Source organism: Aspergillus udagawae (assembly GCF_001078395.1).
Source record: "Aspergillus udagawae IFM 46973 DNA, scaffold_3, whole genome shotgun sequence".
Lineage (NCBI taxonomy): Eukaryota > Fungi > Ascomycota > Eurotiomycetes > Eurotiales > Aspergillaceae > Aspergillus > Aspergillus udagawae.
Genome location: NW_025091266.1, coordinates 3,829,894 through 3,855,981, shown reverse-complemented (window position 1 = coordinate 3,855,981; position 26,088 = coordinate 3,829,894). Strand labels below are relative to the sequence as shown.

General features: G+C 48.6%; 9 protein-coding genes across 9 annotated transcripts; 4 read left to right on the top strand and 5 right to left on the bottom strand.

Annotated features, from left to right (window-relative positions):
- Nucleotides 1-898: 898 nt before the first annotated feature.
- Aud_005186 (histidine phosphatase family protein) lies at nt 899-1,895 on the top strand (the record flags this gene model as incomplete). Its single annotated transcript, XM_043290117.1, has 4 exons — nt 899-1,074; nt 1,200-1,463; nt 1,555-1,770; nt 1,826-1,895. 4 exons carry the CDS (start codon nt 899-901, stop codon nt 1,893-1,895), a joined length of 726 nt encoding a protein of 241 aa, XP_043146052.1.
- A 180-nt stretch (nt 1,896-2,075) lies between these two features.
- Nucleotides 2,076-2,465, bottom strand: Aud_005185 (DASH complex subunit HSK3 family protein; the record flags this gene model as incomplete). Its single annotated transcript, XM_043290116.1, has 1 exon — nt 2,076-2,465. The coding sequence occupies one exon, from the start codon at nt 2,463-2,465 to the stop codon at nt 2,076-2,078; it is 390 nt and encodes a 129-aa protein (XP_043146051.1).
- Nucleotides 2,466-3,726: 1,261 nt separating this feature from the next.
- Nucleotides 3,727-6,174, bottom strand: Aud_005184 (ketopantoate reductase family protein; the record flags this gene model as incomplete). Its single annotated transcript, XM_043290115.1, has 4 exons — nt 3,727-5,341; nt 5,415-5,844; nt 5,917-5,957; nt 6,023-6,174. The coding sequence occupies 4 exons, from the start codon at nt 6,172-6,174 to the stop codon at nt 3,727-3,729; spliced, it is 2,238 nt and encodes a 745-aa protein (XP_043146050.1).
- A 6,141-nt stretch (nt 6,175-12,315) lies between these two features.
- Nucleotides 12,316-14,361, bottom strand: Aud_005183 (ATP-dependent RNA helicase SUB2; the record flags this gene model as incomplete). The annotated part of the gene is made up of 5 exons (XM_043290114.1): nt 12,316-12,361; nt 12,424-12,681; nt 12,733-13,093; nt 13,146-13,556; nt 14,112-14,361. 5 exons carry the CDS (start codon nt 14,359-14,361, stop codon nt 12,316-12,318), a joined length of 1,326 nt encoding a protein of 441 aa, XP_043146049.1.
- Nucleotides 14,362-14,818: 457 nt separating this feature from the next.
- Aud_005182 (ribonuclease P Rpr2/Rpp21/SNM1 subunit) lies at nt 14,819-15,388 on the top strand (the record flags this gene model as incomplete). The annotated part of the gene is made up of 1 exon (XM_043290113.1): nt 14,819-15,388. One exon carries the CDS (start codon nt 14,819-14,821, stop codon nt 15,386-15,388), a length of 570 nt encoding a protein of 189 aa, XP_043146048.1.
- Nucleotides 15,389-16,798: 1,410 nt separating this feature from the next.
- Aud_005181 (uncharacterized protein) lies at nt 16,799-17,468 on the bottom strand (the record flags this gene model as incomplete). Its single annotated transcript, XM_043290112.1, has 2 exons — nt 16,799-17,029; nt 17,193-17,468. The coding sequence occupies 2 exons, from the start codon at nt 17,466-17,468 to the stop codon at nt 16,799-16,801; spliced, it is 507 nt and encodes a 168-aa protein (XP_043146047.1).
- A 1,605-nt stretch (nt 17,469-19,073) lies between these two features.
- Aud_005180 (WW domain binding protein 11) lies at nt 19,074-19,946 on the top strand (the record flags this gene model as incomplete). Its single annotated transcript, XM_043290111.1, has 1 exon — nt 19,074-19,946. The coding sequence occupies one exon, from the start codon at nt 19,074-19,076 to the stop codon at nt 19,944-19,946; it is 873 nt and encodes a 290-aa protein (XP_043146046.1).
- A 792-nt stretch (nt 19,947-20,738) lies between these two features.
- Nucleotides 20,739-22,967, bottom strand: nimA (serine/threonine protein kinase nimA; the record flags this gene model as incomplete). Its single annotated transcript, XM_043290110.1, has 3 exons — nt 20,739-22,739; nt 22,795-22,847; nt 22,916-22,967. 3 exons carry the CDS (start codon nt 22,965-22,967, stop codon nt 20,739-20,741), a joined length of 2,106 nt encoding a protein of 701 aa, XP_043146045.1.
- Nucleotides 22,968-23,653: 686 nt separating this feature from the next.
- Nucleotides 23,654-25,721, top strand: Aud_005178 (ankyrin repeat and BTB/POZ domain protein; the record flags this gene model as incomplete). Its single annotated transcript, XM_043290109.1, has 3 exons — nt 23,654-23,890; nt 23,999-24,084; nt 24,155-25,721. The coding sequence occupies 3 exons, from the start codon at nt 23,654-23,656 to the stop codon at nt 25,719-25,721; spliced, it is 1,890 nt and encodes a 629-aa protein (XP_043146044.1).
- Nucleotides 25,722-26,088: the final 367 nt, after the last annotated feature.

The following is a 26,088-nucleotide window of genomic DNA, read 5'->3' as shown; positions in this document are numbered from 1 at the left end:
ACTTCAATCGAGCCAGACGTCCATGATACAATCGGAGGGCTTACCGCGCATTAACACAGGCAGTGCTCGTACTGATCTTCATGTTCGAAGGGGAGAAGATGGGCACAGATGAAGTCAATGGATCGATACAGCCGTGACAGGGTATATCGAACATCCCTGCCAGGATCACCTCGTACCTGTGTCGAACTAGGAAATTATTGGAGGACTATCCTACAACGGACACTTGTTCATGTTTCTTGTGTCAGAATGCAGCACAGGGCTGAGCATGTAAAAAGTTGCGGTACAAGAACCAGAGCCACAGAAATCCACTAGAACCGTAAAGTCTCCACTTGAGCACTTAGACAGTCTTTATAACTATCACATTTGTCTTCATCGTCGTACGTATGAATTTTGCAAGACACATCAGCTTATAATTGAGCCGTATAAGAGATTCAGCGCCTTAAACTTACTTCCTAGCGGTGCTGCTTGATCCAAAATCCACTGGCATTATTGGGAGTCTACAATCGATCTCTGGAGGGTAACGCGATTAGGCAAAAGACGGAGAAAGCATTCTAGACTTTTATATAATGATTACTGATGATTACGATAATATCTACATAAGCTTGAGTCTCTATACTTGGCACCAACCCTTGTACCTAAATAGCAGGAACCCGTCGGTAATGGTCCAGTTGCCAAAGCTCGAGCATTCGTGTTTAGCCCTTGTAGGCTCTGTCTCCGATCCGATAAGCCCGATAGCCTAGTTGCGCTTGACTATCGGCTCGAATGACGCAGTTACCCACCAGACTAAATAATAAGCCCCTCACCCGCAGCATAATCTTGAACCTCCCACTTTCGGTCGCTACCAGGGTTAATACGATCAAGCGCCGTACATTGATATCGAAAACTACAAGGGGAAAAAATGACACCCCGTTGCTTCATTGTCCGTCACGGCGAGACAGAATGGTCCCTTAACGGGCGGCACACCGGCATCACCGACTTGCCGCTTACAGCAAACGGCGAGAAACGGATCAAAGCAACGGGCAAAGCGCTGGTCGGCAACGACCGACTGATCGCTCCAAAGAAGCTGGTGCATGTGTATGTCTATATACTTTGCAAATTTCTTCTAAAATGAGCCTCGATTGGAGACAATCGGGTGTATATGACAAGAAATGGCGACGAGCTATGCCAGGTTGATGCTGACGCTAACGTTGACTGACCAGCTACGTATCTCCCCGCACCCGCGCGCAACGTACCCTCGAGCTCCTCGAAATCGGCTGCAAAGAGAGACTCCCATGGACCGAGGCCAGAAAATCAGAAGAGGAGGAACCCATCCGCACGGAAGCCGAGGTGGAAATCACCGACGCGATCCGGGAATGGGACTATGGCGATTATGAAGGATTGACGAGTAAGCAGATTAGAGAGCTGCGGGAGAAGAATGGCCAGGGGCCGTGGGATATCTGGAGGGACGGATGTCCAGGTGGAGAGTATGATCCCGCCCTGTTTCAAGCTTACAGCTTAAAATCCCCTTCGTCGTGGTATGATTTGCGCAGTAGCTGATAAAATGAAACTGAACAGATCCCCGGGAGACGTCATTCGTCGACTTGATGCCTTGATCGCCGAGATTAGGGAAAAATACCACAGTAAATGCTTCGAGGGCTCGTCAGGCGGCAAAGGGGACGTTCTGATCGTTGCACACGGCCATATCCTACGCGCGTTTGCCATGCGCTGGACCGGAAAGCCACTCTCGGAGACGACGCTGATCCTGGAAGCTGGCGGAGTCGGTACTTTGAGGTGAGTTATTCCCGCGCCGGCGCTTCCCTCGATATGTCTCATCTAACTATCCCAGTTACGAACACCACAACATTCACGAACCGGCAATCATCCTCGGGACCGCCGGTTTCGTTGTAGAAGAGTAGGGCTGTGACACAGATCTCTCCACAGGGGCAAGACATCTGCGTCGGTCAGCATATCTCAACAAACGATATAGATAGCGAATCCCAGATAGATCCACATCATAGCATCCTGCAATGCTATCCAAAAATCCAGGAAGGGTACTTACCCCGACAACCCTTGTACGACCCGTAACGGGAATTCCCTCAAGATTCCATCTTCACTTTTGCCTCCTCCCCTTTGTCCCCTTCACCACCCGAAGCTAAGCCGGAACCCGAACTTGACCCCGAATTCCCTTTTACTCCTTCCTCCCCCAAAACCTTAGCAGACCCCATAAACAAAGCCCCGACATACCCGCCCAAAAAGCGCATATCCTCCGCCTGCACAGCCGTCATGCGGAGCAGATTCTGCGTATCAGCGAGATTGGCATTCAACTGCTCCAATTGGGAATGCAGCTGAGTGTACTGCCGCGTTTTGGCGGCTGACATGCCTGAGTTTCCCATTGACGACGAGGCCGATCCGGTGGTTGAAGTTGGGAGGATGGAATGGCGGGGGTAGGACTGAGAAGGGTGGTGTTGGTGGGATGGTGGTGGCATTTTTGCGTAGGGATTTGGCTTTTTATGTAGACTTAGAGATTGTAAATAAACGAGGATCTATCCTATACAGTCGAAGTAATAAGAGAATCGAATGTGGTAAGTGAGGTGTATTTTCTCGCGACCTTTTTTTGATGCTTTGTTTACAGAGATGACTGGTCACGTGGCACCATCAAGATCAGGTGACAACATCCGATATCCCGTCCGATTGGTACTAGGAGATTCAAGGACAATGCAGATGGGTCAAGGCTTGAAATAAATTTTCTTATAAGGCGGCTATCATGAGATTAGTCTAGTGATTTAGTCTTTCGGTTTATGCAAACGTGTGGATTATTCGAAACAGTCATCGCGACATGGCAGGATAATCTTCTATCAAATCATGTGTTCTTTGCACTCATTCGTTGCTCAATAGAACGATTTTGGCATTAATTGAAGCCGTTACAGTTAGAGGACCGCCCTTTCCTCGTGACTACCTCGCGAGGCGCGAACTCAGCCAGATTAAGTCGATCGATCGACCAGATAAGTCAGAACCCCCTGCTCTTTTTGATGCGCCAGAACAAGACCATGAACTTGCGAGTGACAAAGGCTGCTGGACCTTTTGCAAAGTCCCTATAAAAATTCAGAACAGATGCAAGGAAATTCAGAAAGGAGGGCATGCAGGTAGGAGGAAAAGGGAAAAAAGATGGTAAGATGATATGGAGGACATGAGAGGTTGCAAGAGCGATGCGCCGGTACAGGTAGTGTACAACAATGACGGTCATGCAGAGGGGAAATGGAATGCAAAGCTGAATGATTGCGACTTGTTATTGGCAGTGGTTTAGCTGCGAAAGTAAAAAGAGAAAAAAAAAAAAAAGGCAGATTTTTCAAGGCCGAGCTTTGGACTCGCTGTCATTAAAAAGAGGGCTGCGGGAAGGGAGATAGTGAGCAAAGCACAAAACGCAGAAGCACACCCGCCACTCCGAAACCCCGAGACGAAAAGCATGATGAAACAAGAACGATGACCCCTATGTCCCTTGTGTATATGTAGAGCAGCAAACAACAGAGTATTATAAGTGATTGACCCCGTTCCTGACGTCGGCGAGCGTCTGTACTGGTTCAAGTCTAAGTTGATTTCGAGCATTCGATGTGAGGTATCTCGGAATAGCGTGGACGCCAATCCCATTGGCAGAAACGAAGCAGGAAGGCAAAGACATGAAGAAATCAACGAGGCAAAATCTCAACAACAGCTCTGAGGAGAATCAGAAGAGAGGCCAGAGATCGCCAATTAACGAACCGGCATTGCAGCCTGCTGAGCGCCTAGGCTGATTTGGCTGCTATGGGCGGAAGCTTCGGAGTCCAGATTCGCACTGGCTCCGCTATCACCACTCTCCGCGCTGGCGCTCGCACTTCCAGTCAGACTTCTATGCTTGGGAGTGCCCTTAGCGGGATACGGGTTGCTCACCCCATAATGTTGCTCAACTTGCTGCGGACCTACCGCATTACCATGTCCAGGAGGATATTTCGGAACAGGTGCCCGCATGTGGCCAGGCGGCGACGGATGGCCGCCGTGGGGACCAGGGGGACCAAGAGGTTGATCTTGAGCGGTCGGAGGTCGTCCCATTCTCGGACCGGGTCCACCATAGGGGGTAGCAGGGGACTGGCTGTTTCTCCGACTCTGTGGGTAAGGGTGTGGCGGGAAGTCACCCATTCTGCTAGCCGTCATGGAGTTCGCACGGGACCCAGCTTGCATTTGATTTCGATCAACGGATCCGTACCGGTTAGATGAATAGGCCATCATGGGGTTGTCCATAAGGGAGTCATGAAGCCCGGGGATTTCCTGCATAATACGCTCGCTGGTGCGTTTCCGACCCGGGAGGTACCGACTGAACGACGATTGGGGCCTGCCATTCACATTGATTTCTGGATTCTTGCGGAATTGACTCGCGCTGGGGGCTTTTCTTGTCCTGCGCGATGTGATGCTCATCATATCGACGCTGTCTGGGTCAATATGCGGGATAGGGATGTTGTCCATGGGATCGAAATAATCGTCCTCGTCGTCTTCATCGAACGCGGCTGCTCTGGACGGCGCTGCCCTACTACGAGGACCGCGTCGCATCTGCATCTCTTGCTCGCGAAGCTGCAACTCTCGCTGCCGGAGTGCCAATTCCCGTTCTCTCAGGGCCAGATCTGCAGCTGCAGGCGGAGGTCCGGGCGGCATGTCGGGCATGCCGTTACTGCCATTCTGGCGGGGCATGCCTCCTTCCGCAACCTCGTCATATACGACCAGATGGCTGAACTCCTCGAGTCCCTCAAGAGACGGTTCGCGAGGTATCCTGGCCGAAGGTGGGAGGGGTTGTCCGCTTGGTGGCCTTGACATTCCCGGCATAGGCATAGGATATCCACGGCGCCCAGGGGGCATCATCATGCCCGAGCCAGACCTGCCACCAGGAGGAGGCCGCATAGGACCGTTTCTTGGGGGAGGTGCCGAAGACATTCTGGGTGGTGGCTGAGCTAGTATGGGGGGAGGCGTATCATTGGTTGAGGGCTTGTTAAGATTGTTTGTGTTGATGTGATGTAGCGCAGCGTAGAGTGTCTCGATTCGCGGAATCCGGATACCTGACTCTGTCGCCAATTTGATCGGGGAGCCAAGATATGTCTCTATCTCCATTGGACGTCGCGATTGGAAATCTTGATACATTGTGCTAGGTGAGTCGATGGCAACCATCTTGTCGATCGTCTTCTGGGTGAAGTCACTCGGGAAGGAGCAGCCCTGTGATTTCGCGAGTTCGATGAGCTCCTCGATGATACCAGTCACGAGTTGGCGAACCCCGACTTTCTCGAGGAGCTGGGCATGATTCGAAGTCTCAAACATAACACTTGTTGGCTGAAAGGCGATAGGTCTGCGGGAGAAGAAAGAGTTAGCAGGAAACACGGAACCAGACCAGAGGGAGTCGAAGCCGCCGGTATGCTCACCCTATCATGCGCTCAAACTGTTCCTGTCTGATGTTTTCCGACACCTTGCAGTTGACCTGTCCTGAGCTCAAAGTTATTGCCAGAGCAGCAGCCATGTCATTCTGAATTGCTGCCGGGATACTGGAATTCTTGCTCGTTGCACCGACCCAGATGTCCAACGAATTCAAATGCTCGAATTCACTAGTCCCAGTCTGCGAAATCTCCACGCCGGAAACAAGGGAGAGGACCACGTTTGTGGGGAACCGCTGTTCCAATTGAGATTCTACGCCAAGGGTATTCGTTGTGTTCACGAGGATGCATGTATGCTGAGGCGTGACGACGGACTCGATAATAGATGCAAGGTCGTAGACGTCGGGCAGCGCCTTGACGCACAAAATGACATAGTCATACGCATTCTCTCGAGATGCTGCTTCTTCAGGAGCGCGAACAACTACAGAGCCAAACACGTATATGTTAGCAAGCTTACAGCAAATGATACACAAGCCAAAATGAGAGAGCTTACCATGACGGGGCTTGAAGCGTTCATTGCCGAATGTTTTCGACCTGTGTGTTTCCCTGATTAGAGAATGGCTTTGAGCGAAAAGACGGCGAGTCAAGAGGAAGCATACTTAAACGATACTCCATACTGAGATACTGATTCGAATCCAGATTTCCAGACAAGGGTCACATCACAAGACGTTGTAGCCTGAAGTCGCCAGGAGAGGAACGCCGAAATAGCATTACTACCGACTAAACAAGCTCGAGTTAGCTTTGGGCTCATTTCGGGTTGCGGCGGATGTTGCGGAAGTCTTTTTACGATCCCGGACATGAGTCTCATTTGGATCTTGCGATAGTGAATGGTTGTAAAAAAGAGATTAAGCTCATTTTGAGCAGCAGATAAGAGCTGGAACACAAACCTGATAAAATGCGCAAGCGCGGCGGAGGAGCCATAGCTTTTCCGAACCAAAGAGGAAGGAAGCGTCGCGGTGGGCCAGAAGTCGAAAATTAAAAGGAAACAGGAATCAAGATATGATGGACTGATGGGCTGGAAATGTAAGATTTCTGGATCGAGTGTCCCAAAGGCGCGATTGACGCTGCCTACCACGGGACAAATGAAAGCAATTTCGCAACCAAAGCCAGGGTGCGGAATCAGGCAGTTTCACAGATAGGATAGCGAGAGGAGCTCCGAAATCGAAGGAGAAAATGAATGTAAGGGATTCCAACAAATGGAGTTCTTTTGGTATCTGGAGGAAGGAGAACAGGAGCAAAGAACCAAAAAACAAACGAGAGGAAAGGAAGGATAAGAGCGGGAGCTAGGTAGGCAGGTAAGTAGGTAAGTGTAGTAGGTTGACGCGGATCAGATGGAGAAGAAGAAAAGAAAGAGGGGATGGGAGTGAGACTGGGATGGATTGGAAATGGAGCAGAGCAGTGCTGTTGCTACCTATTACTGCCACTGCCAGAAAGGTGCTTGTTTGTTCACTGCACTCTTCGTCTTCGATTGTAGGCGGAAGAGAAAACCAGTGGAAAAGAAGTTTGAGTAGTCACGTCTTTTTTTTCTTTTTTTCGGTTTCTTTTTTTACCTTCTTTACGCCCCAACTGGCTGTAAACGATTAGACGATGGGTTGCTTCAACGGCCGTGGATCCCCCGCCAGGGCTCGAATCCGGAAACGGGAAGAAAGAGGCAGGGGAGACGGCCGATAAGAGGAATTCTCGCTGTCAACGATTAAAGGAGGAGAAAATTGGAGAGACAGATACCGAAAGCGAAAGGTGACTGATTGTTTCCACAGAACAAAAGCGCTGTCTACCTATTCTCCATCATTACTCTGTACACATCCAGCCATTTGGATGTTGATAGCTTTGATTGATGCTGTTTTTCCTTTTCTGTATTTTTACGGAGTTCCTTCCATTTTCTTTTTTTTACAGTACTACAAGAGTTTTACACTACCTACTACCTACCTTACCCGATATCACTCGATACTGATTTCTACAAATAGAACAAGGCATAATAGTGATAGCGAGGATTTCCCCTGTCTCTAGTATTTCCTTTCGCTTTCTCTTCAGATCTATCTTGACTATCTGTTGTGATAGGATGCTAGCATAGTCTACAGGATAATGGCTATCGAGTAGGCTCAAGAACAAGACAGCATTGGCCGTGTAGGCTAGTAGCTGGTAATATTAATAACATCGGAATCGTCATTAAACTAATTTCTTAAAACTTGGAATCTATGTTGTTTAGTGTCTGGCTTCCCAGTTTTGGTTTCATCGGTGCACTGCCGGGTCTAACTCTAAGAGCCTACACTAATCAGCTTCTACCTACTGTCGTACTGTTCCTTGATTACAGTACTTTATTTGCGCCCATACTCCAATCAATAAATGTACTCTGCAGACTTAAAGTGTCCTGAATGCAAAATTGTTATTAAAACAGACAATCCTGCAATTGAGACAGCACATTAATATTTGATTTACGGAGGAGTATGTCACATCAAATTGCTGAGCCACAGCGACCGCAAAATCCACTAAGCCAGCCAAATCGGCCACTGATGCAAATCTTCCCGGCACCGGAACCCACCCAAAACCCACTTAGTCTGTTGGTGGACGGTCGAATTTAGGCCGGAATCTAATTGTCTATGGTACCTAAGTGGCATAAATTGCTACAGTATCGGTACCTGACTGATGATTCTGGACGATAAGAATCAATAATCCAGGAGAAACAGCAAGATATCTTAATAATAGCATCAAACCCATGAGGTATCATCCAGCTATCCACCTACTCTTATAAAATCACCAATTTTCCCAGCCTTTCCGTCGTTGTCAAACCAACTGAAGACCTCAACAGCCTGGACATGAGCTTTCCTGACTCTAGGGTGATGCCTGGATACATACACCTCACACATACCCTGTAAACATTTTCGCACCAAAACAGCTGTACGAGTCTTGAGGACTGAGTCACAATATCCCTACTCCGAGTAGTAAGCGGAACTAACTATGAACGCCAATGCCCTTCTTTTCTAAATTCATAATTTCTTTTCTTCGCATTCACCAAGTTAGCATGCCATTGCAAAGTCAATTCGAGTGCTTGACCCATCGAACAAACCCAATCGATTTGAATCGCCATTGTCACCTTTCCCAAGTTCCGGGAATTGACACCACCGTCTCCTTCCTCGTCAAAATCGACAGCTATTGAACCAAAGGGGGTTAACAACCGAAGTAAAGACCTCCTTCCTTGCAAGGGGGAGGCGGTGGTCGATGAATCGTTGGTTGTTCGATGGTCACCCGTCAGCCAACATGCCACCGCTCTGGCCGGACTAGGGATCGACATGAAGCCAGGGTACATCTCGCTGTTTGCAGGCATCACACGCTCACCCTACCAGGAGTTCAGCACCACCAGTGGTCATGAATTCTAGTACGGCGTACATGTGCTGTTTACGGCTGCAGGACGTAGGGACAGGACGGATGTAGCAATACTCCGTACAGACTACAGCAAGTATGTACAGCTGGCACCTGTCTGATATGTCGGGTACCTTACTTCGACGCGACGTGACTTTGTTGTCAGGTAAATTTACCTGTGATTCAGCATGAGGCTTGCGACCTCCGGTAGGTGTCTGTGCCTCAAGTAAATTGTTATCGATCTGAAGATTATCATTATCAAACTCGTATCAGCCATGAGGACGGCAATTTTCAGATCGCTATCAACAACGATCTCTAGCCTTGGCGGTTCTAATGTCCTGTCCAAACTGTCTTCCCTCTTCGCTCGGCCAAATCCAGGCACCAAGGGATAGAAAGCCCTTTATGGAGTGCTTCCTTCGACCTTGATACATTTGTCTTACTCTCACAACTATGATCGACCAAGAAAACTATTTCCATGTGTGTGCATGAAAAAGGGGAGAAAAGTAAAAAAGGAGGAGGGGGGGAAAATAAAAAGAAAATCAAAAAATCAAAGCCAGCTCAAACCAAACAAAACACAGTGTCCAGAGTCCAGACCTCCGAAGTTTTACTTAGAGCTGATTCAAATCCAAAACAAATTTACCAGCGGAAGTGGGCCTGATCTCCAAGGTAGATAGTAGGTGCCTTAGTCTGGAAACATAGTAGACTAGGCTGACTAGCTCTTACAGTAGCAGAAATTGGCTGATCACCAGGACGAATCACCGTGCGCGCAAGCTGTGCTCCATACCTATCTGTAGACAGCTGCTGTTTCTATCTATGGTACTTTTTGTGGGTCTGAAGCTCAGGTACGTTTATCAATTTTTCCAATTGGAGTGCAGCTTGCCAGCTATGGGAGAGTTGTGCCTGCAGGCTGCGGAGGATTCTTTATCTTCAGAGTACGGAGTACGCAATGGAGTACGTTTAGGTTGATTGCAGTCGAAGCGCAATAATCAGATGAGATATTCTACTTATCAATGGGAAGCAATCATCAGAGACTAAATGTAGGAGATTATGCAGCAAATAACTTATGCCAAGCACCACCTTAGTTATGAACATACAGACTCAATACTCATACCGAGTACACAATATTAAGCATAAACATCTAAACTTCCAGAGAACAAATGGAGTCATGTTAATCTCAAAGCCAGTAATCCATAATTACTTCATCATGAATCATAAGACGTATTGAAAATTAAGATATGCTGTAGATCATGGGACACAACGCCCTGCCTGCGGGTGGCAGAGTGTCAGTGCACTTTGTCTTTTTCCGCATGCGGGCACCTCAGCCACATGCTCATTCCAAGTAAGTGTTGATGGGAATGGGATAGACAGCGTTCACAGAAGGTAGGGGGGATTTAACTCAAAATAATTCTGAAAGCATCAATCGGCCACTCAATCCAACACTTCATGACTCGATCAATGCCTTTGTCCTCATTCAAGAATGTCCTATTGTCCCGTGGAACGCCTACCGCGGTCGTAGCCGTCTCCGCTTACAAACCACGAGTACGACTCCAGACTACTCCGTAGGTACCTTGAAGTTAGAGCGAGTAAGAAATATTGTTTGGGTCCATACTGACGCGAACCAGTTCTCTTTGCTGTTATGCATTTCTGTGTTGCGTGTCTTTACTTACTTTCCCATCGATGCTGAACGGACCCAATTGATCCTGTTAGTGACCATGCATCTTTGAGTAACCACCACCAGAAGGTCATTGTGCCATACCATGTCACTGAGAAAGCGATCGGCGACGCTATCTATTTTACCTGTTAGTACTGTGTATTCCAGGCACAAAAAGCCGACAACAATGACAGCCAGAAAAGGGAAAAAAAAAAAAAAGGAAAGAAAAAGGGGAAAAAAAAGGTCTTTGAACTGATACTTGGATATGCAACAGCCGCCCCAGTAGTGGCGCACTAGTAGTTGTGATAGTCAGCGTCTTCACGTCATCATGGCTTGAGCATTTATCCACACAACCCCGCAAGACACGAATTGTGTTGCGTGGATCTCTGATGGAGAAATAGACTCTTATTGAGAATGAGAGTTAGTCGCCACGAACTTGCATATGTACAGAGTAGTCCATGAAGAGGATCCTTCTCCGCAGAGGTGGGTATAACTTGTAACATTTGACAGCTCGACAAGTGTCACTGTTGGGTCTGAGCCTTCTCCACTGGTTACTCAGAGTCTATCCCGTTTCTTGAAGATCCGACTCTTCAGCAGCGTCTGTCGACAAGACTGTCGAGGGATGATGGGTCTGCCCTTGCCAAACCTTCATCGCTACATACCTAGCTACCTTACCATGTTGTCCCTCCGGCATAAGCCAACAGACAAAAGCAAGAACAATTATTCCTCCCGCCAGAGAGGTACTAATTAAGATCAACATGCCGTACTTACACTCAAACCAAAAACACCAATTAACAAATTGACAACCATATCTTGGCAGGGTAACAAGTCGAGCACCGCGCATCCAAAGCACTGAAGTTGTACATAGGCTCAACCGGCACCTGTAGTCCGGCATAGGAACTTCATTCCTCCAATCAGAATATGGACGATGATCAAAGTACAAATAAGGAGGTAAAAGATTGTGGTCACTTATCAGGAAATTAAGAGGATCATTTCGCCTGCAAAACAAGGAAGGCAGAGATGTATTAGGTTGGGCTAGTTTAGTTTAAGTGATTTTTGAGATCCGTTCGCCTGTGGCGTGCCACGAGCACACGGGCCTTGCTTCTGAACTTGACAGTGTGGTGGACCATAGCCCGTCAAAAGGAACTGAATTTGGCGATGGCGGGATCTAGAGCTGCGAGAATGGTGTGTTTCTTGGAACGTCCCTGAAGAATCAAGGTAAGCATCGGGACGAAAGTATAAGTGGCAGCTGTCATGGGATTCTTGGCAACGTCAGTTTAATTGTGTACCTTAGCTTGAGGCATGTTCCATACGTCTATGAATTTCTATCTCCTTCCTTCTTCGTGGAAGAGTGTCTCCTGGGTACCTTATGCTTCTAGCCTGTGAAGTTACTTAAGAAGAATGGTAAAGGGTGCAGATCTATTACCCGCTTGAGCCAACTCTCTACGTGTTCAATGCTTTTCGATCATGTTCAAGTGCGATTAGCAATCAAACAAGGTGTGTTCAAATCCTACTCAATTCCGTAGTCAATATTGTTGAAAGCCGAAGGCAAACGGGGATCGACAGTTCCAAATGACAAGCTTATTTTAGACTCCAGGGATACAAGCCAAGGAACCAATGGGACCGTCATTCGAGAACCTGCAAATTAAGCCTATAAGTGAATACATTTTTCTTGCCAGATGTCTCAGGTCCTTTCCCATTTTCACCAGTGCCTTCTAAAGCCAAGCAAAGCTGAGACACTGCAGGGACATATAATCACAACCGAACCGTCACGCCAAAGAGAAACCGGAAACCACTAAGCAGCAACAGAATATCAAATTTGCCCAGATACAAACATGGTCAAGAGAGATTATGTTGACTGTCCACAACATATCTACTATTCAATCACGCCATGTAAGTGCTGGAGTCGACACCGCCCTCGGGATATTCACTATGCAATTGTTAGTCGCCACGTCCAAAGCATCAGGTCCGGGGGGAAATCAAAGAACGTACGGAAGGGCAACTTCGAATCGCTTCTCAATTTCCTTGAGCACCTTCTCATCCTCCTCGCTGCTGACAAATGAGATGGATAGACCCTTGGTTCCAAACCGACCAGCACGACCAACACGGTGCAGATACGAATCGGCATCAGCAGGCAAGTCGTAGTTGATAGCCAGGTTGATACGCTCAATATCAATACCACGACCGAAAACATCGGTGGCAACACAGATACGCTTGTTGAACTCCTTAAACTCCTTGTAACGTTTGATACTAAACCTGAATTAGCCGCTGCACCCAGTAATTCAGCAATAGAATACTCACCGCTCCTCCTGACTGACACCAGAGTGCACCGCAATACTGGGGAAGTTACACTCGCGCAACAGCTTGTCCAACTCGTTCGCCCGCAGTGTGCTTTTAACGAAGATAATGACCTGGTTGAACTCAAGGCTGTCCAGAAGCTCATTGAGTTTCCGGTTCTTCTCAGATTCACTGAGCTTGATGTAGTATTGTTGGAGACCGTGGAGTGTGAGCTTGGTGTCATCATCTACGTAAACTTCAAGAGGGTTTCTCATGAACTTCTTGCAGATGGGCCGGATCTCTTGGGAGAGGGTTGCACTGAACATCATGACTTGCTTATCGGCGGGGGTGGCACGGAAAATCTCCTGGACATCCCGGCGCATATCTGGCTAGATGTAAGTAAGGGTCATCCCTATTAGTGAGGTGTGCTTGCTTACCGATCTGATCAAGCATCTTATCACATTCATCCAACACGAACGCCTTAACGTTGCGCAGAGAAAGCTTCTTCTCGCGGACCAGAGCATTGAGACGACCAGGTGTGCCGACAACGATGTTTGGATATGTCTCTTTGTTTGACAACACCTCGATGTCTTTCTGGATGGGCGTACCACCGTAGAAGACAGCGGTCTTCACATCGGGCAGGTATTTGCTGAATCTGGCATATTCATTCTTGATCTGGTACGCCAATTCACGAGTGTGGCACATGACAAGAACCGAGCATTCTCCAGGTACGGGTTCGAGTTGGTGGAGTGTAGTGAGAACGAAAACTGCGGTCTTTCCAAGACCAGACTTGGCCTGACAGAGAACATCGACGTTAAGGATTGCAGTGGGAATGCAGACTTGCTGGACTGTAAAAGGTGGAACGGTATGTTAGACTTGTATTCGATCCATAAGACTTGAAAAAACGAAAAAAGCAATCCGTGTCGCATTGTCCGTCCATTCCCGAGTCGTTCGAAAACTAGGCATACAGTGCATTATTGCCCGCATCCACAACAGGATTAGAACAAAGCACAGGTTGGGCGTGCGATCGTATCCCAAACAGAAACGTTTTTCGCTCGGCACAAGGACGAGAACAGTCCAGTCATAGGTGGCAAGGCTCGTCGCCTTCAAAAAGCGCACCATCACCCAACTCAAATGGACGAATGTCACCTGAGAGAATTCCATGAGAACTAATTCGCCGTAGACCACTGAAGCAAAGCAAGCGGACACTAGCCGCATTAATGCTCTTGATGGACACAGCGCAGTTGATTCATTGTACTCCGCGTGGACAACCTGGTGTGGCCTGCAGTCTCGAACGGAATAGGTGGCCAAAAGCGACAAATTTCATTCCTCGCGGAGATGGACGGACGTTGAAACACGGAGCAATGGAGGGATACTTGTGGGAAGAATGTAATTTAACTAACCCTCCGATGGATGTTCGAAACCGCAATCGGTGATGGCACGTAGAAGTTCCCCTTTGAGCAAGAAGTCGCGGAAACCGGTCGAGTGAATACCGACATAACTTCCCTTCTTATCCGGGCGGCCGCCGGAAACTGTCAAGTCGCCCTTCTTGTCCTGGGCCCCATTTGCGGCGGGGGCAGCGGTGGTGGCTGCTGCGTCAGTGGTCTGAAGCTCCTCGTCGGAGTAGTCGATGAGATCCTCCTCGTGAGACATTGTTGATGTAGGGTGGCGAGATAAGAATGGCGTTGATCAAAGTAAGGTGGTTGTCGCGGCGCGTTTTCCCCAGGGCAGCCGTGTCAGGGACTGTGCGATAGAAGCGTAGATGGAGAGAATCGGCCGAAACGAATTCACAATGTTTATCAAAAGTCCGATCCCCTTTCGTTGTGGATGGATCGAAGGAATTGGAAGATGATGAACGTTGAAGGTAGAAAGAAGGCGATGGAGAACAAGAGAAGATCGCAGTTCGCGAGGGATGGCAAGAAGAGATCAGGAAGCCTGTAGTCACGTGATAAAATCTATTAGTCATTCCCGAAGGATACTTGCCGCTTTGGGTTAGCCCCCAAATTACCATATCTAGCCTCTAAAGCTTCTGAGCGGGTCCATCAACAATTGAGATCAATCTATCAGTTTCACTTCTCGTTCTTGGTCATATTGACCTGTACCCTACATAATGGCCAAAGCGAAAGATAAAAAGGGCGCCTTAGGCGGAGTCAACAGTCATTTACGAGCCCGATTGGCGTACCTTCATAACGCCGCAAGCCTCCTTCAATCCTTGACGATTTCCTCAAAGGAACCAGATGATCAGCGAGCCGACAATGGAAACCGAGAGATAACGGGTTCAACAAGGATTGTACCACATGTTCTAAAGCCTGGCATTGCAGCTCAGAAACAGTCGTTTGCTACAGGCCCGTCAAACGACACAGATCGTCTTTCGCAACTCGTCCGAGTTTATGTATCACATTTGCGGGGAGTGTCCCTGAAATCTCAGCTGCGGCTGCCAGTGGAAGTCAAGCGTTCTTTCTGCAAGCGCTGCGATACACTTCTAATTCCCAATGTCAACTGCACACATGAGATTAGGAATGAGAGCCGTGGTCGCAGAAAACCTTGGGCAGATGTACTGGTCATTCGTTGCACTTCATGTGAGACGGAAAAGCGCTTTCCACAAACAGAGAAGCGGAGCAAGAAACTTGCGGAACGTCGGAAGGAAAAATCACAAGCGGAGAAGCAAGACGTTAAGTGAACGCCAGGGTTTTGTTTTCTAGGTATTCGAAAAATCGCCGCGATCCGCAGCAGACGGTGGAGAGGAACCCAATGTCAACTCCCCCCTCTCTTATTGAAAGCCATAATTTGTTGGTGCTTGACGATGCCGTCTTCGGCTTGTCTTCATGCTACCAGCTGGCCAATGACAGAGAAAAAAGATGTCCAGCTTGTACTTGCCTGCTTCAACGGCAACCGATGTCGAGACCACTGTCATCCCCATATAGCTTGCGAATGTGCTTGACACACGTTACTCAACGCAGTTGCTGTCCTTGAGCCGGACTCGTCCGCCCTCAGCACAATTGCGGACCGCAGGAGCTTACGATGACAAAACCGGACTGCCAGCTGATGTATTCAAACTGCTCTTGGACGGGTTGACGTCTCCCCGAGCTTGTTGCTGTGACTCCATCAAGGTCGTGTCGAACGGCAATTGTTCTGAACTTGAGTGTCAATTTGTCATATGGGTCCAGCATAGCCTTTGTTCCCGAGTTGCAGTGGTGCTCTTGCGAGGCAGAATAGAAACGGAGCGAGCGCTTTCAATTAGAACAGTCCATCATCGTGACTAATTTGTGGTGTCAATCGATCAGCGGGCAAAGTGGGTAACTTCTACAGGGTGACATTAGCGTCGCTTAAACAAGAATGACTCGATGGGAATCAGCGCCAGCATGTCCGAAATTCTAACATAGTTGACAGATAGTTGACTTGACAACATCATGGAGTAAATTGACCGTTCCTTTCGTATCATACTAGACCATCAAAAGTTTGATCCAACAATAAACAATAACAGCAGGAAAGAGCCCTTAGGGTATCGACTGAAAACAGCGCTATTCAAAAGCATGCTAATCGTTGATTTCCAATAAACTTCGACCGCAATGATGCGAAATTCTAGCAATGGCCGTGAGGCGAAACGAAGGTCTTTAAAGCGCATGTCCTTCCCAGGTACAGAAGTAAATCAAAGAAAACGGGGGACAAAGAAGACGTTTGACGAATTGTCAGGTGAGCAAAGAAAGATTGCAAGTAATGGGACATGTCGACCACTACAAAAGCTGCATAGGGTTGGCATGAAACAATGTCCGTGAGGACGGGGATTGTATATAGGAAATTTTGAACTCTTGGTGTTTGCTGAATCCTCAGTTCATGGTTCAGACTCGTTTCATCTTGTTAGCGGGTTACAGCCTTCATCATATAAGCGTTCATTGCAAGAGAAGACATGGGCTCGTTGAGGGATCATCTGGCAGTCAATCGGTAATCTGGCAGCTGATATGCGACAGCCTCCGGGGCGAAAGATTTCATTTCGTTAGTTTCGTAGAATTCGTAAGAGTTAGAGTATGTGTGAACGTCCAATATAGATGCGGATATGCGGTGTGAGTATGAGATTGCAGTAGACGCGGCGTCAGTGTCTCCGGCGGGCAGCTTGATCAATACGTTGGTCAAGACTCTCTATCCTGCCGCGATAAGCTTTCACAATTTCTCTGATATGTCCTATTTTGGCGAGCTCATTCTCCAAGTCATCAATCGAGGCGAGTATGGAACGAGTACGAGCAATCTCAGCGTCAGCGTTACGAATGACGTTTCCTGCACGATCATAGCTGTTCTGGATGGAAAGTTGCATCTGATCCTCTAGCTGGTGGATGTTAGCAATGAGACGAGCGCATTCGTGTGCGAAGAGGGATAATAATCGCTATCAAACACCCTTCAAGTCTAGTAGGAGAAAACTATGTAGGGGAGATAGCAGTGGGTGGAACTTTGGAAAGAAAATAAGGAGTGCAGCAATGCAGCATACGTACATAAACAATACGGCTCCGAATTTGTTCCTGCAGTCCGTCCAACTGATGCGAGAGTGCTCGAAGGCTCATCGGATCCAACAGCAACCGACCATGGCTGCTGGCCGCACTGGCGGCGCGCGAGCTTGAGTTGCTGGTCCGTCCAGTCCCTCTGCCCCTGGAAACGCCATTCCCAGTATGCCCATTCTGGAGTGCAATTTGTTGTTGTTGCCGTAGGATTTGGATCTCGGAGGAGGTGAGGCCAAGCGAGGTATCGGGAATCGAGGCTGACACGGACATTTGGTCCCGGCAGAGACATGCTCTAACCGTGACAGGAGTCTAGGAAGCGCCGATCGATCTGGAACCGTATAGATACAATGGACCCGATTTCATGATGGTGACTGCAGGAAAGCGTAGGAGAACAACACAGGGGGGTGCAGGGGAAACGGAACGGAGACAAGTGAGGACGGGGAGAAAGGGAATAGTAACAGAGCGCAAAGTGCGCTGTCAAAGCGCAGAATCCACTGGAGTCGGCAAAATGACTCAGGTCGCTGATTTGGCGTATCCTCCTGACGCGAGAAACAATAAACTCGGGGTGTCTTTGAGAATCGAGAGAGGAGACAGGGGAGAGCGATTAACGGCAGCGGGAATATGGCCCCGTTTGAGGAAGCAGATTATTAGTCTAGTCGGCGGCAGAAAATCAAACAGGAGACGGTGCAACCGCGGCTGCACTCCTCCTTAGCCTGTCAGGTTACACTGACGAGGCGCGAGTTCGATCTGATCTGAGTTGATCGATGATGACGGAGCTGATGAGACATGCACAGGTACGGAGTACAAGCTGAATCTTCCAGGAAGAGGAATGTTCAAGGGTGCCTCGTACAGGAGAGGATCGACAAGTCGAAGTGACTCGGATGGAATAAGAATTCTACGACATAGATGAAGAAAGCGCGAAGAGATTCTTGTGGAGAAAATGGTGCCTCCGATCTTTGCAAAATACACTGTACAAGGGGACAAAAGGACAGTTCTGCAGCTTTATACTGAGCAACCAGAGTGGGATATTCTATAAGAAATATATATTGATACCACCTGCAATAATAACTGGTCCCATTCGTCGCTCGTGATCTTGATGCTCGTTGCATTGATACTATTCTAGCCATAGTTGATAATTGTCATTCAGTGAAGACAATGTAGCAATAATCCGATTGTTTTATTCTTTCCCTAGATAAACGTCACTGCTCGTCTCCAAAATCGTGGTTCTTCTCCGCGCCACACTTCTTTCGTTAATGCTCACTCCCTTCAATACCTCCCTTCTCGCCAATATCATCATTGACAGCGACGACCGAACTCATCTATTTTCCATTAAAAGCTGTGAAAGTCGACAAACTCTCAAAATAGCGCATTTGGCGCGTCGTCATTACAGCTCTAGTCGCCAATTCTGTCCATTGTATTGTCGCCATCGCCTTTCCCCACGCCTGGATCTACTCAAGCCGCTGCCCAATCCGTGAGGCTAAAGCCCTACAGATTTATTACTGGATTCCTTGTCGATTGGGAGGGTCAGTGCTCGGAAGATCCGACCTTGGGAAAAGATTCTTGTTGCTGCTCTTGATGCAGCTTACTTTATCGTCAGCCTGTGAGCTTTCCCCAATGTAAGTGACGCAGGTCTAGCCTGTTGCAAGAGCTGCAGCGAACGTTGTCCTACCCAACCAGATTACATTGCCAAGTTAGTCCGATTTTGGGTGACTCCCTTGACTGACTTGGATTTTTGGCATCGGTAGTAACAATCGCACCCTAGTATTGTCGAAAACCGGGGACTGTTACTTTCCCAAAGCGCAACCATACAAATTTCGAATCGTCGAAGTATTCTAGAACGTTAGACTCGAAGGAACGACGAAAAGAAGAGCAACAATGCCTAAGGACAAAGAACGCTCATTCAACCCTGCGATGGCGCAGCGGAAGCTCGAGAAACAGAAAACCCTGAAAAAGGCGAAAGCCGAAGTGCTGGCTCGTCGGAACGAGAAGCTGGCGCGTCGCAATCCCGAGCGCATTCAGAGACAAATAAACGAACTCAAAGAAATGGAGGAGTCCGGGCAGAAGCTGCGGCCACGCGAGAAGCAGATATTGGAGGCCCTTGAGCGCGATTTACGAGCAGTGCAAAAGGCCAGGGAAGCACTTGGCGATAAAGCCCCCACATTTGCGAGTTCGGAACACAGACGAGGGCCTCCTGGCGGCCAAAGAGACCACGGAGACGGAGTACTTGGCAAAAGGAGGAGAGAGGATCACAGGCGATCGGAGCCAGATAGTGATAGTAGCGAGACAGATGAGGATGTTCGCCGGATACCTATGCCGCGGGACACGCCCCCGCCCATACCTAGACAATATCAGAGACGGAGAGGGCCAGATGCAGACCTGGATTTGGATAGCGCTCGTGGGCCACATCCTCTGCCGTCCAAGCCGGCCGTTGTGGAAACGAAGACCGTCTACGAAGCGAAGCCGGAGATCAGGAATTTACGGCAAGAAGCTGTCAGCAAGTTCGTGCCCGCGGCAGTCAGAGTCAAACAGGAGTCTATTAAAGGTCGTGGGAAACTGCTGGAGCCCGAAGAAATGGATAGGCTTGAGAAAGCCGGTTACAGCGCCAATATTGCGGAACCCAAAGAAGGTGTAAACTCCGCTCAGCCGGCAAAGGCTGACATCGAGCAAAAGCTTCTAGAGGAGGAAGAACGATTCAATCGCGAACTTCGCACTGTACAGATGGAGGAAGTTGAGGATGAAGAAGCTTGATAGTCACGAATCAATATGCGTTTCGAGACACTCTAAATTGTGACACATGGTTGGCCGAATTCAATAAGAGAGGCTCGAGTTTCCCGCTTAACTGGAACGGTTCAAAACCAAGATTGTCCCATTGCTGGGGATGATGGTGAAGATAAGTTGTCCTGGATTCTAGGCACTGAAGACCTAAGCGAAAGAGAAACAGAATTTGTATGTACACACATATGCCTTTCCTGAATACGCCGGATATCCAATGAGCCTCCAAACTAACGCCATTCGAGGGGAAGAGACACTGCCAGGGTCAAAGAGAAGAAGAGGAAATGTACAAGGGAACGAGAGTAGACTGGTTTGGACACTGTCGTAAAGCAGGGGCCCATTGAGGGAGTAGATCTCTATCGGTCAAAATCTGGAGGATGGTGTATGTTGAGATGCGGAAACTGGAGTACAACAGACGAAAACAACACAGCAAATAGGAAAGGGCATCACAGCGTTAAGACACAAAGGAAAAGGGTGTTGTTCGCGTCGCGTCGACGATGCTAATCAAAAGGATGCGCCATATCATGCATCAGTCCCATGCCTTGCATGGTTCATATCACTTCTCCAAAGCGCAGCACCGGGCCGAAACTCCAAGAAGTGTCTCAATTATTAAGATCCGTGGAAAATATTAGAGGCGGCTGCCATGTAGAAATGCCCTTCTGTGTTTGCGAATCGCGTTTCTTGAGCGATTAAAAAGTGTTCCCATTCGTTCGGAAGAGACGGATAGTCAGGAACATCCAAAAGTCTTCCGATTAGGGCGGCCGAGGTTTACCTGAAGTTCCGAATGACCTTTCTTCCACGAGCCAGGAATGGACTGGGCATCTCGTCCTTCTCTGGATCCCAAACGGCAGGAGGCTCACGGTCGGAAGATCTCAGATTCGATGAGCAGCCCGCAGCGCGCGAATCACTTGCGCACCGCTTTACTTCATCCATGGGCCGTCCACCAGCCCTTGCCTGGGCAAGTTCAACCAATGTCCGGCCACCCATGTTACGTTGCATGACGGCTTTGAACATCTCTTCACCACCACCGTTCGCTTTCGAAGGGAGCTGCTTAGTAGCACTCTTGCGAGTTGGGGACCCGGCATCAGCAGCAAGGTTCGCCGATGACGGGATTTTAGAGAGCCGCCTATGGGGTGATCTAGACTTTGCCTCTCCATGACGAATTTCGGACGGGGCACCCGGCAGCTGGGGTAGCCTAGAGGAATTGGAGGGGAAGAGAGGCGGCTGGGAGCTCAGCTTCTGCATCAACGCAGCAGTGTTCTGTCGGAGCAGAGGACGCGCCGGGGCCTTGAGAGGATCATGTTTGACTTTGTGTCGGGTAGGGGAGGGAAGGTCTGGTATATCGTCTTCGTCATCAGAGTAAGCTAGAGTTGGCTCCCACTTCGCTCGCTGCCTGTCCGCCTCCGCAAAGATATTCTTGCTTGCCGCTGAGGTACGGCGGGGGGACAATGAGAGTGATGCGATGGAGATTGGTGACGGCTCAGCCATCTGCACGTCGACAGGCGATTCAACCACCGTCTTCGAGCGACTGAAAGGAGTCCTAGTTTCCTTCTTTGGTTGCTTGTTTGGGCTGGCTGTAGGGGATTCGATGGACAACTGGCTGATATCGGTGCTTGAGGGGAAGCCAGAGTCATCTCCGTTATTAACAGACGACTGGGAACTGCTCGTTGGGAGGACCGCATCGTCCCTCAAACTGTTGTTCCGCTTTTGCTTCTCAACTTCGATGTTCACTCTTTCTTGTACCTCGAACTCAAATCTCTTGCGTAACCTGTCAAGTTCGTTCTGTACCTGACGGTCGATCTCGAGTCTTGCCTTCACCTCCCACTCTCGGCGCACGGTGTTCTCAATTTCTGTTTTCATTTGCTGTTTCTCCTTTTCAAGCTTCGCAAAGGCTTGCTCCATTTCTTTGACCTTCTGCGACGCAGCTTCCTCGCGCTTTCGGAGCGTCTTTCCAAGATCAACCACTTCCTTCTCTTTCCGCATCAGGCGAATGATAGGAAGATTAATTAGAGCGGCGGTGTCTGGTCGGTGGTCTGGGTTGACACGCAAGCAACTAGCAATCACATTCTTCAATTCTGGCGAGTAGAAATCTGGGAGAGGAGCATATTTCCCTTCTCGGATTCTCTGCACCAGCTGAATATGCGTCTTCGCGTTGAAGGGGGGTTCTCTCTGGCACAGCTCATACATGATGCAGCCGACAGCCCAGATATCAGACCGGAGGGTGTACTTCTCTGCAGCGCAGATTTCGGGTGACATGTAAAAGGGAGTGCCGACATAAGTCGATGCGAAGTCATGCGAGTGCATTAGCTTGGACAAGCCAAAGTCACCGAGTTTGACCGTATTGTCACTGCCAAGAAATATGTTTTCGGGCTTCAAGTCACGGTGCAGGATAGTCATCTGCGCCTGCTTGCCTTTGAGACCAGTGGGCTTAGGAGCCGGGCCCAGTATGTTCGATCCCACATCAACCGGGTCCGCTCCATAATGACACCGGTATAGCGCTGTTACCAGCTGTGACAAAATGCGCCAAACGAACTCCTCTTCTGCATATTTGTTTGTCTTCTTCAAGTTCTTGATAACCATGCTAAGATCACCGCCGCCGCAGTATTCCATATACAGGTACAGATCCTGGCTTGCTTTGAGATGTTCACGATGGTAATATGCGACGATGTTCGGGTGTCGGAGGGAGCTCAGGATGTTGAATTCGGCAGTGAGCTGTTCGCGCTCCTTCTGCGACATCTTGATGTAATTGATTTCTTTGCGACATAGTATCTGGCTTGCTAATTAGTTCCGACACCAGCGTCACCAACCTGGATCGAGTCCTTACGAAGCCGTCCGATTTCCGTTTGACCTTGCGGATAATGCCGAATGAACCACACCCTGCATAGTTTTGCTTAATATTATGTTTTATGGGAGGATTGTAGACTTCAGGGGCAGGGTACTCGTACCAATCTTCTCCAAGACTTCATACTTGTCTGCCTCAGCTAAAGCAATTGCCATTGTGGCATTCAAGTGGTTCGGACCGCTGAGGAGGTGATGGGGGTCAAGATTAAATTGGGTAGGACAAGCTCGAAAGGATATTATACAGGCATGCAATGCATTTATTAGCCTGTGTCTCACGATGTGTCCCTGTTAGGTTAGTAAACGACGACGAAAGTTGATATGGAACCAAGGTCAGGTTGCGAAGAAGAAGGTAACTAAGTATGCGACGAGAGTTTTGGATGTTTAGATGCAGTGTTGTTGCTGAGCAACGCAGCAAGACATGGCTCTATTCTGTATGCAGCAGGCGGTCCGCCCCAGGGCGGTGAGCCCAACGGTGGTTCACGAGCTGCACTCAGGAAAACATATAACTTCCTCCCTTGCAAACAATTTATTTGAGTGTATATGAGCGCATTTCTAGTGCTTGAGAGCCTAGGACTCACCAAATAGCTTGAAATAATTGATTCATTATCTAACTCCTTTATTGGCCTTTATTGTGGACATTCAGGATTAGCTTCAATCAATGAACGAACTTGTATCCCCCTTTGCTGTCATAGTGGCAATATACACAACACGTGACTATTCTTATCGATAAGATGATGCCATTGTTAAATGATCTCGAGTCTTGCACTCTACATGCAGCCTCGGATATTTTGCCGGTTCCTGTCTTCTTTTGGTGCCCCGGCAAGGCCTTCTGATTGAGTTTCATGATGACCGAGAGGACTGTACTACGCAAAGATCAACTTGAAATCAGCCTCCACAATGAGAAGAAGCTGATCCAGGAGGGGACAATCAAGGATGACAACCCTCTTGATCTGAGCGAGCCGTTTCGGGAACTTTGCGAAGCATGTCGCAAGGGGGACCTGAAAGTCTGCCAGGAAAAGATCACGGAAGGAGTTAATGTTAACGCTCGAGATCCGTACGACTATACTCCCTTGATCTTAGTAAGTAAACTATCCCTTGAGTATCGCGGGAATCATGGCAACCGGGGATTTGCCTCTGCCATTGCGGATTAGCCGTCGGACATCACATTAACAGGATTATGACGTTAGGCAAGTCTTTGTGGCCATTACGAGGTTGCCCAGCTCCTTCTTGAGTCCGGTGCACTGTGTGAACGTGACACTTTTCAAGGAGAAAGGTATGCGTCATCTGTCATCGAGTAGATAGTCCTCTGATCATTCTCAGACTAATCCTCGATTTTATTGCAGATGCCTATATAATGCTTTGAACGACCGTATACGAAACTTACTACTTGAATATGATTATTCGAAGTCTACCGATCCTCTTCAGCCCCTTGCCGCCCATGTATCGTCGCTACTCACTCGAGATCAACCCGGGACATCTGATATTGTGGTGACAGCCGGTGACGAGTCTCTGTATTTGCATAAGTTCATACTTGCTGCACGTTCTCCGTACTTTCGGGGGAAACTGGTAGCTGATCCCAAAGCTACGACATGGAAACTGCCTAGCACGATTCCGCCGCAAGCATTCGGAACGGCAATCAAGTACCTGTACTTTGGAGAGGCTCCTCGGGATTTGAGAAGCGGACCCGGAACGGGTTTTACTGAGTCAGAAGTCTTCGCAGGGATCGACAGGATCGCCAAGCACTTGGAGATTCCCAGTCTGCCGGATAGTATCATTGACAGTGGGGACAGGAGGTTAGCCAGGCAGCGGAGGTCAATGGAGCTTTCAAGAGGCCGAGATCAGCTCGAAGAATGGTTCCGGAAGAATGTCCTTGGAAGTAAAATAGAGGTCGATTCCTCTAAGGTGGATGAAGTCAGATGGGACCGTCACAATGGGATCTTCGGTGATGTTGTGCTTCGAGCAGACGAGCTCCCTGAAGACGAGGACGGCTTTGGTGATGGTTTCCACATGAATGGCAAACAGCAAGACAGGAAATCAATCTTGTTCCCCTGCCACCGGGCAATGCTGCTTCGATCTGAGTTCTTTCAAGCTATGTTCTCGTCTACCTTCCGAGAGGCGCACTTGAAGGAGCATCTGAACATCATACCTGTGGACTGCTCTCCTGAAGTTCTGGAGATTGTGCTCACATTTTTGTATACGGAAAGGGCAGATTTTCCGCTTGATATCGCTGTCGACGTTCTTTTCGTTGCTGATATGCTGTTCATCGAGAAATTAAAAACTAAGGCAGCCGTCGTTATCAGCACACTTGGCAGCGGTGACATGTCACAGGCAGAAGCTGCAAGGACTCGGGGTACCAAGGAAGAAGATGAGATTGATATCTACGCCATCATCCGCGCTGCTTGGTTGACTCGAGTCCAGCGACTGGAGGAGTTCGCTGCACGTTATCTTGCGTACAGATTGGAAGCTCATATTGACTCACCGGAATTCGCCGAACTGATTCAAGAGTCAGCAGCTCGTATCAAGGCAAGGCAAGAAACTGACTCCATTGAGCTGTTGGACGACATCCGGTTCTACTTGGGCGAGCGCTTCCGACTCAGATTCGATGATGCTGGCCTGGAAGAGATGATGGAGGAGGAAACACGACAACAGCTGGCTGATACAAGTGGCATCGACAAAGACTTGGTAGAGATTACCGACAAAGTGAACACACTGGGCATTCAGAGTCAGACTCTGCCCATCGGCGCAGAAGCAGAGGTCGCGCCTGGCCAAAGGACTAGAGAACAAGGTCCCATCATCCGGACTCTGGATGGAGAAATCGCTGGCGATGAATTCAGCAAGGACGCGATCAACTACCAGATTCTCATGGAAAAATTGGATCGCCTCTTGGAAGAGCTGAACTTGGAAGCTTGACCGGTGACATGATTACTGATCAGGACATGATGACTAGACGACAAACTACGCACGGTATATATAAAAAGTCACAAATACAAATGTATAGAGAATGATAGAATCTGAATGTTTGCATCTTCTGTACGATCCACTCGTCAAAAATCATGTCAGTCATGCTGCTCCGTGGATATTAACAGGTCTCTTGATGGCAGCGTCGCTACCAAACATTGACATCGTCCAACTCTGTTCAGAGATCAAATTATCTCGGTTCATCTCACCACCCCCATAATATGGAAACGGCTAATCAAGGCTCTTTCTACAGCATACTTTTGAAACAAAGCAAAATAGATAGAGGAATCAGCAACCCCCAAATCTTAGGAAATCCATG